Here is a 12,603-nt window from a genome sequence, read left to right as displayed (position 1 = left end):
TGCTGGACATTAGCTTTTCAATGTGTGTCAATTACTTAGAGGTCAGGAGGGAAAACACAGTAGTCAAATTTGTAGATGATACAAAGATAACAAGGTAAGCATACTGTGAAGAAAACACAAGGAAACAATCACTGATTGGTTAAGTGAGTGGGCAAAGATTTGGTAGATGGAAAACTGGGAAAATGAGAAGTTGCTCACTTTGGTCGGAAGAATGGGAAAAAAAAAGTTTTATTTAAATGCAGAATTACTTCAGTACTCCAAAGTGCAGAGAAATCTAGGTGTTCATGTGCACAAGTCACAAACATTCAGTACGCAAGCAATTAAAACTATAAGGATACAGTCCTTCATTACAAAAGGAACTGAACATAAAAGTAAGGATGATATGTTTCAGTTATGCAGAGCATTGATGAGACAACTTTGAATAGTGTGGGCAGTTTTGCTCTATATAGAAGAAGGATGACAAGTTTAAGAGGTGGTTCAGAGGAAGGTTTATCAGACTGACATCTGGAATGAGTGGGCTGTTGTGAGGAAAAGTGTGAACAAACAGGGTTTATTTCCACTGAAATTTAGAAGAATGAGGGGCAACTTGATTAAAGAATTAGACCAACCTGCAGGAACTGTTTATGTTTTTTAGTTCTATATCTAGGATCTAACAGGCAAAGGACAAGAATACTGGCCAGTCCAAGTCTTTATTCATTTTCCTTGCCACAAGGACACTGCCAGAATCATTGCTGGGGTTTTAGGCTTTGGATATGATCACTTTATCTTGAATGTAGAACGAGTTAAACAGTTGAACATTTGAGAGGATACTCATGAGCTGAATTATATTTTAACCAAATGTTGCTCTGTTATATAGGGTTCCATACCCTAGAACATCCCTGAGCCACATTGCTAATTGCTATGATATCCCAGTCCCATGCTCCCAACCATGCCCTGAGTTCATCGGCCTTACTTAGAGTTATAACGAAGTACAGCATGGAAACAGACTCTTGGGGCCAATTCATCCATGCTGACCAGATATCCCAACCTAATCTAGCCCCACTTGCCAACACTTGGCCCATATCCCTCCAAACCCTTCCTATCCAGATTTAAAAATCACACAACACCAAGTTATAGTCCAACAGGTTTAATTGGAAGTATTAGCTTTCGGAGCACTGCTTCTTCATCAGGTAGTTGATGAAGGAGCGGCGCTCTGAAAGCTAATGCTTCCAATTAAACCTGTTGGACTATAACTTGGTGTTGTGTGATTTTTAACTTTGTACACCCCAGTCCAACACCAGCATCTCCAAATCATTCCTATCCAGATGCCTATTAAAATATTGCAATTGTACCAGCCTCCACCACTTCCTCTGGCAGCTCATTCCAAACATGTACCACCCTGTGTGTGAAAAAGCTGCCCCTTACATCTCTTTTATATCTTTCCCCTCTCACCCGAAACCTATGCCCTCTAATTCTGGACTCCCCCACTCCAGGGAAAAGACTTTGTCTATTTATCCTATCCATGCCCCTCATGATTTTATGAACCTCTATAAAGGTCACCCTTCAGCCTCCAATGCTCCAGGGAAAACAGCCCCAGCCTATTCAACCTCCCCCTATAGCTCAAATCCTGAAACCCTGGCAACATCCTTGTAAATCTTTTCTGAACCCTTTCAAGTTTCAAAACATCTTTCCGATAGGAAAGAGACCAGAACTGCATGCAATATTCCAACAGTGCCGAACCAATGGCCTGTACAGCCGCAACATAATCTCCCAACTCCTCTACTCAATGCTCTGACCAATAAAAAAAAGCATACCAAACACCTTCTTCACTATCCTATCTACCTGTGACTCCACTTTCAAAGAGCTATAAACTTGTACTCCAAAGTCTCTTTGTTCAGCAACACTCCCTAGGACCTTACCATTCAGTGTACAAGTCCTGCTTAGATTTGCTTTCCCAAAATGCAGCACCTCGCATTTATCTGAATTAAACTCCATCTGCCACTTCTCAGCCCATTGGCCCATCTGATCAAGATCCTGTTGTAATCGGAGGTAACCTCCTTCGCTGTCCACTACACCTCCAATTTTGGTGTCATCTGCAAACTTACTAACTCACATCCAAATCAGTTATATAAATGATGAAATGTAGTGGACCCAGCACTGATCCTTGTGGCACTCCACTGGTCCCAGGCCTCCAGCCTGAAAAACAACCCTCCACCACCACCCTCTGTCTTCTACCTTTGAGCCAGTTCTGTATCCAAATGGCTAGTTCTCCTTGTATTCCATGAGATCTAACCTTGCTAACCAGTGGGGAACCTTGTTGAATGTCTTACTGAAGTCCATATAGATCAGATCTATTGCTCGGCCCTCAATCAATCCTCTTTGTTTCTTTTTCAAAAAATCTCAATCAAGTTCAAAGCCATGTGGACTATCCCTAATCAGGCCTTGCCTTTCCAAATACACGTACATCTTGTCCCTCAGGATTCCGTCCAACAACTTGCCCACCACCAACGTCTGGCTCACCGCTCTATAGTTCCCTGACTTGTCCTTACCATCTTTCTTCAATGATACCACATTCGCCAACCTCCAATCTACCGGCACCTCACCTGTGACTATCGATGATATAAATATCTCAGCAAGAGGCCCAGCAATCACATCCCTAGAGTTCCCTGGAGTTCCAGAGTACATCTGATCAGGTCCTGGGGATTTATCCATTGTTATGTGTTTCAAGACATCTAGCACTTCCTCCTCTGTAATACGTACATTTTTCAAGATGCCACCATCTATTTCCCCACATTCACGATCGCCCATGTCCTTTTCCACAGTAAACACTAATGCAAAATACTCGTTTAGTATCTCCCCTACCTCCTGCGATTCCACACAAAGGCCACCTTGCTGATCTTTGAGGGGCCCTATTCTCTCCCTTTTTACCCTTTTGTCATTAATGTATTTTTAAACACCCTTTGGATATTCCTTAACTGTAATTGCCATAGCTTTCTCATGTCCCCTTTTTGCCCTCCTGATTCCCCTCTTAAGTATATTCCTACTGCCTTTATACTCTAAGGATTCAATCGATCTCTCCTGTCTGTACCTTAGATATGCTTCCTTCTTTTTCTTAACCAAACCCGCAATTGCTTTAGTCATCCAGGATTCCCTATATCTACCAGCCTTTCCTTTCACCTTAACAGGAATATACTTTCTCTGGACTCTCGTTATCTCATTTCTGAAGGCTTCCCATTTTCCAGCCATTCCTTTACCTGCAAACGTCTGCCCCAATCAGCTTTGGAAAGTTCTTGCCTAATACCATCAAAATTGGCTTTTCTCCAATTTAGAACTTCAACTTTTAGATCTGGTCTATCCTTTTCCATCACTATTTTAAAGCTAATAGAATTATGGCCCTAAAGTGCTCCCCCACTGACATCTCAGTCATCTACCCTGCCTTATATCCCAACAGTAGGTCTATAATATAATCCCAATAAGGTAAACATCCCTTTATTTCTCAGTTCCACTCAAATAACTTCCCTGGATGTATTTCCAGGAATATTCTCCCTCAGCACAGCTGTAATGTTATCCCTTATCAAAAACACCACTCCCCCTCCTCTCTTGCCTCCCTTTCAATCCTTCCTGTAGCATTTGTATCCTGGAACATTAAGCTGCCAGTCCTATCAATCCCTGAGCCATGTTTCTGTAATTGCTTTAATAACCTAGTCCAGTATTCCTAACCATGCCCCTGGGTTCAACTGCCTTCCCTGTTAGGCCTCTTGCTTTGAAATAAATGCAGTTTAATTTTTCAGTCCTACCTTGTCCTGTCTGCCTTGACTGTTTGACTCACTTCTGTTCTCAACTGTACCAGTCTCAGACTGATCTCTTTCCTCACTATCTCCCTGGGTCCCAACCCCCTCCACCTTACTAGTTTAAATCCTCCCGAGCAACTCTAGCAAATCTCCCTGCCAGTATAGTAGTCTCCTTCCAATTCAGGTGTAATCCGTCCTTCTTGTACAGGTCACTTCTACCCCAGAAGCGATTCCAATGATCCATAAAGGTTAACCATTCTCCCATGCACCAGCTCCTCAGCCACGCATTCAACTGCTCTGTCCTCCTATTCCTACCCTCACTATCTCGTAGCAACGGGAGCAATCCAGGTATAACTACTACCCTCGAGGAGGTCCTTTTAAAATTCCTACCTAACTTTCTATATTCTCCCTTCAGAATTTCATCCTTTTCCGCTCCAATGTCATTGGTTCCAGTGTGTACAATGACCTCCTGCTGACCCCTCTCTCCCTTGAGAGGATTCTGCACCCTCTCTGAGACATCCTTGATCCTGGCACCAGGGAGACAACCTACCATTCTGATTTTTTTGCTGCTGGCCTTGTTAGACCTTTTGCAGTGAAATAGACGCAGTTTAATATATCAGTTCTACCTCATTCGCCACTTGTTCCTGCTTGTGCCGACTGCCTGTCTTGCTTCTTTCCCCAACTGCCTTATTTCCTCAATTCTCTCCTCAGAACTTTGTCCTTTTCTCTTCATAGGCCACTTGCTCCAATGTGTGCAATGACCCCCTGCAGCTCCCTCTTACTTTTGTGAATATTCTTGACCCTGGCACCTGGGAGGCAACGCATGATTCTGACATCTCTTTGCTGGCCACAAACGTGTCTGTCTGTGCCTCTGACTAGACAGTCCCTATTGCAATTAATTGCTTGGAACCTGATATATCCCTTGTTACAATAGAGCCAGACTTGGTACCAGAAACTTGGCAGTCAGTGCTACAGTCCCCTGAGTGTCCATCACCCCCTACATTTTCCAAAACAGCATACTTGTTTGAAATGGGGACAGTGACAAGAGACTTCTGCACTACCTTCCTACATCTCCTAGAGGTAATCCATCTACCCGATTGTCGGGTTTTTCTACCTTTCCGAAACGGCCAGCCATCACACCCCGACTCCTGTAAATTCCCAATTGCCTCAAACTGCCACTCCAACCAATCCAAGTGATCCAAAAGGATTTGCAACCCAACTCATGTCCATAATCATCAGGAACACTGAAATCCTCCCTAATCTCCCACATCTGACAGGAAGAGCACATCACTCAACCAGAAGCCATCTTTGCACCTTAATCTACAGACCCCGAAACAGCACAGTCTTACTGCTCTAAAGACATGGCTCCAGGATAACTTAGTACCCATGTTTTATATATTAGAACGTTTAATCAAGAGACAGATCTCAATCAAGCAATCAAAAAAACCCCACTCTACTCACTATTGTAGGTTTACACAAACACTGAGGTTACACCTTTTTAAAAAGCCGCTTAGCTGCTCCCATGCTGTAAGCTCCCCCACACTGGTTTCTCCAAGGTCAGCTGTGAATTTCACTATCTACTTTTCTTAAAACAAATTCCAATGTCCAGAGATACTTGAAACGAAACAGCAGAGGCAGTCAGCTGTGTAAGCTCACTGCCTGGTCAGACAGCTGTGCAGGTTCACTGATCCTTCTTTTTACACCTTCCATGTGGTACCTGCTCATTCTCGCTCTCCCTCCTTTGTTGGAGACTGCATTAATCTCTACCCAACCCAATTATGTCATACAGACTTAGGTGGGGAAAACAGGGAGAATCTTACCAAGACTATTTAATGATTCAGTGCCAATGTCAAATCAGTTGGTGTAACTTGTATAGAAATGCTTTCATGCAATAAACCATACCTTGATGAGGATTACTATTGTTCTTCCACCATTATAAACCAAATAGTGTTAATACATAGTTACACAGTCAAGCAAAAAGGAATGGTTGCAGCATCAATCTACCTACAAATACAGAGGAACCTCAATTATCCAAATATTAATTATCTGAATTTAGGATTATCCGAAGAAGATCTCAAGGTCCCAATAGAAACATTACACCGAAAATGTGTTTCCAACACTGATCGCGTCTTTTGTTTACAGTGATTAAAAGTGAACTCTGTTTACTGACATGCTGCCGAGAACAGTCTTTGACATCGATGGGAGCTCAGGCACCACCTCCAAATGGCAGACCTCCCACTCTTTCTCTGTCCCCCTACACTTTCCCTCGAGTTCTACAAAGGGTGAACCCTAAACCCTCCCCCAACCCCCCGTAATCTCTCCAACATTGTCCTGTAAAGGGAAAAGGTGAAGCCTGTCAAAACGCTGCAATGAAAAGTTGTGTGTGAGAGAGAGTGCAAAGAGTGAGTGTGTGTGTCCCCAAAGGCAACATCAGTCTTAATTTGGTGTCCAGTCTAGCCGCCGCAGAGGGAGTGCGGGGGGAAGACAGCGACTGGGTCAGACAAGGAGCGGGGGCGCAGACAGGAGTTGGACAGTGGGTGGAGGCTGACGGGGGGCGGGGGAGGTCGGTGTTGATGGGGTTGAGGGGGCAGGCAGGGGAGAGGTGTGGGGTGGACAGGGTCGGTGTTGGATGGGGTTGGGGGGGCAGGCAGGGGGTCAGGTGTGGGGTGGACGGGGTCATTATTGGACGGGGTTGGAAGGCGGGTGGGGGCTTGCGCATGGTGTGCTGCTGCCTAGTCTCCTGAATGGGGAGTGGACTTAACAGAAAACTCCGAGCCCCAGAAGAAAGGCATTGAATCAATTAACCAAATAATCAATTATCTCCACCCATCTATCACGGTTCCTCTGTATAGCATTCGTTACTTCAGCCTTTTAATGGAAAGCTGTGTCAATGACCATTCACAATAATCTCAATTAAGTCACATGGTTGGGTGTATCAGCATGCCAGTGAGTCACCCACAATGAGTCATTCTTGTCAAATCAATCTGGCACTGCACCACAGAGTGAAAAGAGAAACATTTGAAATCAAGTTTATATTCTATTGTTTTAGGGAAAGCAGGCCGGTTTTCAAAATGTATGTTACTCCATAACCTAAATTAAATTTCATATGGATTTCAAATTAAACCAGACATAAAAAAAATATTTCCAAATAGTTTTCAGCTGATTCTCTTTATAAATGGGATCCACTGCTGGTGTCATTCAGATAAATCTAAAACAATTATTCAACCTTCCTCAGAAGTTATAATAATATCATTGGTTTCAAAGAAAAACAGAGCACAGTCAGGGATTACAGGTTAAAGTTTGGTCAAAAACATGGGCTTTGAGAAGGCTTTTAAAAGGAGAAATGTGGAATGATTGAGCAAGTGTATTTCAGGCAGTGATGAAATCTGCTGACAAGAGAGAGAATGACTTTAGTTCAAACAAAAAAGTTAAAGTCAGAGCAACCAATCAGGATCACATATAAGATTGAGAAAGATTTCAGTAATAGCTCTAATTAATAATAACTTTCCTGCAAAGGACATTTTGTTCTGCAAAGGGAAAACAATGATTTAATTATTCTCCTTTCAAACAATGTAATTTTTTTTCCTGAAACTAAGGTCACAAATCTGAACAAAGGAAGCTATGAAGGGTATGGTAGATTGGGAAAATACCCAAAGATTTGACAGAAGACAGATTATGGATTTCTCCAAGAAAAAAAATTAAAAGCTGAATCAACAATGGGTAACAAATGTTAAAGACTGCAGTGGTACAAATGATATAATAATTTGAATAGAAGGACCAAATGGAATATTTCAAAATATGTAAATGACACAAAACTAGGTGAGAATAAAAGTTTTGAGAAGGATGTCATGGGGCTTGAACAGGTAAGTGAATTCACAAAAACATGACAGATGTAACATAAATCTGAAGCAAATGTGAAGCAATTCATTTTTGCAGAAAACCATATATCTTAAATAGCAAGTTTTTGCACAAAGGGACTTGCTATCCTTGTTTGTGAGTCACTGAAAGCTAGCATGTAGAAGCAGCAATCAATTAAAGTAGCAAATACAATAGTGGCTTTCATCACGGTGGGATGGGGGATTAAGCAGAGGTAAAGATGACTTATTGCAATTGTACAGAGCCTTGGTGAGATCAGACCCAAGGCTGCGTACAGAGTTTTGGTCTCTATATCTAAGAAATGATACATTTGTCATGAGGAAGTGCAATACATCAGACAAATGGAGTGGTGTGACTATCTTATGAAGATTTATTAAAGGACACTGGGCTTGTATTCACTAGAATTACTAAAATTTAAAAGGTGACTTCACTGAGATTTATGAAATTCTTATGGGGTAAAACAGGGTAAATATAAATAGGATATTTCCCTTGGCTTTGAGTCTAGAACCCAAGGGACAGAGTATCAGAATCAAGAATATTGGCATTTAAGACTGGTATGAGGAGGGATCATTTCATTCCACTTTGGAATTTTCTATCGAGTCCCTACAGCGTCAAAACAGCTATGGAAGCTCAACCATTGAGCAGACTCAGATTTCTAAGTATTAAAGACAAAGGATTTGGAGATAGTGTGAGAAAGCAGAGGTGCAGACATGACAGGATTATTCCTGCTCCTATGTTGGTTTGTTTCTAGGGCTGGGCAAGGCAAGATGAGAAGTTTAAAGCTATTACACGAGTGGGGTGAATAGGGAGGGAGTGCGAGAAGGTAGCTAATGTAGATTAGTGAAGATGGGTGATGGATGAACAGAAGTTAACTCAGGGCAGAATACAGTAATTTTGTTCACGTATGGTATGACACCCCAAAAGGCAGGTATTGGTGCAAAGACAAGAAATACAGTAGTAGTAGGGCTGAAGAGTTTTTAACATTAAATACTTCCAGAACAGGTATCTTTTTCTGTATGTATGCAAAAGGCCAGCCAGAGGAAACCCACACACACACAGGGAGAACGTCCAAACTCCACACAGTCGCCAGAGACTGGAATCGAATACGGGTCCCTGGGGCTGTGAGGCAGCAGTGCTAACCACTGAGCCACCCTGATGTGGTGAAGCTGCTTGGACAGACAAGGGACATGTGCTGTCATTTCCTACCGTGGTGAAAAAAATTGGATTGAGCAGGTCAAGCAAATGAGGTTGGATGACAGAGCAATTTTTTTCTGACCTTATTGGTGATATTTGAGGATGTTTTTCGAAATTATTGCAGGAGAAAAATTTTGGGTTTCAAGATTCGCCTCATTCTGGACAATGCACCAAGCCATTCTCCTAACATAGAAATAGCACTTTGGGCTTTTTAATCTCTGAACACAACCTCTCTCATTCATCCCATGGACCAGAGTTCAACAGCAGCTCTGATTTCCTCCCACAGCCCAAAGATGTGCAGGTTTAGTGAACTGAACGTGCTAAATTGCCCAGAGTTTTCAGCAGTGTGTAGGTTAGGTGCATTAATGAGGGAAATGTACAGTAGTAGGGAATGAGTCTGGGTGGGTTACTCTTCGGAGGGTCAGTGTGGATTTGCTGTGCTGAAGGGCCTGTTTCCACACTGTAGGGAATCTATGAATACATATTTGGATCTCAAGATCTCCAAATTTAACCACATCACAAAACTACAGATAACTACAACTGGCAAAAACAAGATCACAGATTCAGGATTCTAATAAATACAATTATGGCAACAAACTGCTGACCAAAACTATCAGGAAACGTTGACATTTAAAACTTATAATCATAAAATTATAACAATGAAACTTTCTTTTAAATTGGCAGGAGAAGTTTGCAGCTCCCAGCTCCCAGCCCCAGACCCCGGGTAGACCCCAGACCCCAGCCCCCGTGTAGACCCCAGACCCCAGCCCCCGGGTAGACCCCAGCCCCCGGGTAGACCCCAGACCCCGGGTAGCCCCCAGACCCCGGGTAGCCCCCAGACCCCAGGTAGCCCCCAGACCCCAGACCCCAGCCCCCAGCCCCCGGGCAGCCCCCAGACCCCAGCCCCCGGGTAGCCCCCAGACCCCGGGTAGACCCCAGCCCCCAGCCCCCAGCCCCCGGGTAGACCCCAGCCCCCGGGTAGACCCCAGACCCGACCCCAGACCCCAGCCCCCGGGTAGACCCCAGACCCCAGCCCCCGGGTAGCCCCCAGACCCCAGACCCCGGGTAGCCCCCAGCCCCCGGCCCCCGGGTAGCCCCCAGCCCCCGGCCCCCGGGTAGCCCCCAGCCCCCGGCCCCCGGGTAGCCCCCAGCCCCCGGCCCCCGGGTAGCCCCCAGCCCCCGGCCCCCGGGTAGCCCCCAGCCCCCGGCCCCCGGGTAGCCCCCAGCCCCCGGGTAGACCGCAGACCCCAGACCCCAGCCCCCGGGTAAACCCCAGACCCCAGGTAGACCCCAGACCCCAGCCCCCGGGTAGACCCCAGCCCCCGGGTAGACCCCAGCCCCGACCCCAGACCCCAGCCCCCGGGTAGCCCCCAGACCCCAGCCCCCGGGTAGCCCCCAGACCCCAGCCCTCGGGTAGCCCCCAGACCCCGGGTAGACCCCAGCCCCCAGACCCCGGGTAGACCCCAGACCCCAGACCCCGGGTAGACCCCAGACCCCAGCCCCCGGGTAGACCCCAGCCCCCGGGTAGACCCCAGCCCCTGGGTAGACCCCAGCCCCGACCCCAGACCCCAGCCCCCGGGTAGCCCCCAGACCCCGGGTAGCCCCCAGACCCCAGACCCCAGACCCCAGCCCCCGGGTAGACCCCAGCCCCCGGGTAGACCGCAGACCCCGGGTAGACCGCAGACCCCGGGTAGACCGCAGACCCCGGGTAGACCGCAGACCCCGGGTAGACCGCAGACCCCAGACCCCAGCCCTCGGGTAGCCCCCAGACCCCAGACCCCAGCCCCCGGGTAGACCCCAGACCCCGGGTAGACCCCAGACCCCAGCCCCCGGGTAGACCCCAGACCCCAGCCCCCGGGTAGACCCCAGCCCCCAGCCCCCGGGTAGACCCCAGCCCCCAGCCCCCGGGTAGACCCCAGCCCCGACCCCAGACCCCAGCCCCCGGGTAGCCCCCAGACCCCAGACCCCAGCCCCCGGGTAGCCCCCAGACCCCAGCCCCCGGGTAGACCGCAGCCCCCGGGTAGACCGCAGCCCCCGGGTCGCCCCCAGACCCCAGCCCCCAGCCCGCCCCCAGCCCCCGGGTCGCCCCCAGACCCCAGACCCCAGCCCCCGGGTAGCCCCCAGACCCCGGGTAGCCCCCAGACCCCAGACCCCAGCCCCCGGGTAGCCCCCAGACCCCGGGTAGCCCCCAGACCCCGGGTAGCCCCCAGACCCCGGGTAGCCCCCAGACCCCAGAGCCCAGACCCCAGACCCCGGGTAGCCCCCAGACCCCGGGTAGCCCCCAGACCCCGGGTAGCCCCCAGACCCCAGACCCCAGACCCCGGGTAGCCCCCAGACCCCGGGTAGCCCCCAGACCCCAGACCCCGGGTAGCCCCCAGCCCCCAGCCCCCGGGTGGCCGGTGGCCCGTGGCCCCCGGCCCCCGGCCCCCGGCCCCCGGCCCCCAGACAGCACCCCACCACCCCCCCCCCCCGGCCTACCCTATGACAGGGACTTGCTGACACTCACCTTCCGCCGTCTTCTTCTTCCCGAAAAGAGACATTTTCCTCCGCCGCCCGCTATCAGTTTGGAACCTGCGGCCCGACCGTCAGTCACTCCGTCCCAGGCTCAGAGAAACGAGGAAACGTTCTCCGTCTCCACCACCTATTCACCTAACCCCGCTCCTCTTCCTGTTTCTATATTTCTGTTTCCTTTTCCTTCACCTTTTGCTTCTTGATCTCCGAACTGTCGTTTCCATTGGCTTCGGGAAGCCTGCATTACTGCGCCCCCTGCTGCTGCGGAGGACTAGAGACGGGAGCCGGCATTACTGCGCCCCCTGCTGCTGCGGAGGACTAGAGACGGGAGCCGGCATTACTGCGCCCCCTGCTGCTGCGGAGGACTAGAGACGGGAGCCTGCATTACTGCGCCCCCTGCTGCTGCGGAGGACTAGAGACGGGAGCCGGCATTACTGCGCCCCCTGCTGCTGCGGAGGACTAGAGACGGGAGCAGGCATTACTGCGCCCCCTGCTGCTGCGGAGGACTAGAGACGGGAGCCGGCATTACTGCGCCCCCTGCTACTGCGGAGGACTAGAGACGGGAGCCGGCATTACTGCGCCCCCTGCTGCTGCGGAGGACTGGAGACGGGAGCCGGTTTTACCGCGCCCTCTGCTGATGCGGAGGACTAGAGACGGGAGCCGGCATTACTGCGCCCCCTGCTGCGGAGGAGGACTAGAGACGGGAGCCGGTATTACTGCGCTCCCTGCTGCGGAGGAGGACTAGAGACGGGAGCCGGTATTACTGCGCCCCCTGCTGCGGAGGAGGACTAGAGACGGGAGCCGGTATTACTGCGCCCCCTGCTGCTGCGGAGGACTAGAGACGGGAGCCGGTTTTACCGCGCCCTCTGCTGCTGCGGAGGACTAGAGACAGGAGCCGGCATTACTGCGCCTCTTGGTGGTGCGGAGGACTGGGAGCAGAAGCAGGCGAGCTCCCTGACCGAGCACAGTTTGGGGGATACTTTACTGCATTGAAATGTAGCCCAACCCATCAACACAAGCACCCTCCACCTTGACCACTTTATGAAATCAGGAAGACTCGCCCAGAGTTCAATTTTTTGCCTCAGCTGTTTGCTTTCCCAAATCTCTCGTTAAAACTTATTCTCTTTAAACATTTTGAACACCTGTTTTAACACAATATTTGATGTTAAATGTTGTTTGAAAGCATTCCTGTGAAACACCTTGAGAAGCTTTAGACCATTAAAGGTGCAATACAACTTGCCATGGTTAATCT

General features: G+C 48.9%; 1 protein-coding gene across 1 annotated transcript in view; it reads right to left on the bottom strand.

Moving 5' to 3' along the window:
- LOC140486394 (charged multivesicular body protein 2b) overlaps positions 1–11,595 on the bottom strand; it is a 35,972-nt gene extending 24,377 nt beyond the window's left edge. Inside the window, exon 1 of the mRNA XM_072585468.1 lies at positions 11,347–11,595. Coding sequence (XP_072441569.1) covers positions 11,347–11,380 — 34 coding nt within the window. The 5' untranslated portion in view covers positions 11,381–11,595. The remainder of the gene's footprint in view (positions 1–11,346) is intronic.
- Positions 11,596–12,603: the final 1,008 nt, after the last annotated feature.

The sequence above is a fragment of the Chiloscyllium punctatum genome, chromosome 15 (genome assembly GCF_047496795.1).
Source record: "Chiloscyllium punctatum isolate Juve2018m chromosome 15, sChiPun1.3, whole genome shotgun sequence".
Classification (NCBI taxonomy): domain Eukaryota; kingdom Metazoa; phylum Chordata; class Chondrichthyes; order Orectolobiformes; family Hemiscylliidae; genus Chiloscyllium; species Chiloscyllium punctatum.
The sequence above is the reverse complement of the archived record's forward strand: the minus strand, read 5'-3'. Positions and strand labels throughout refer to the sequence as shown.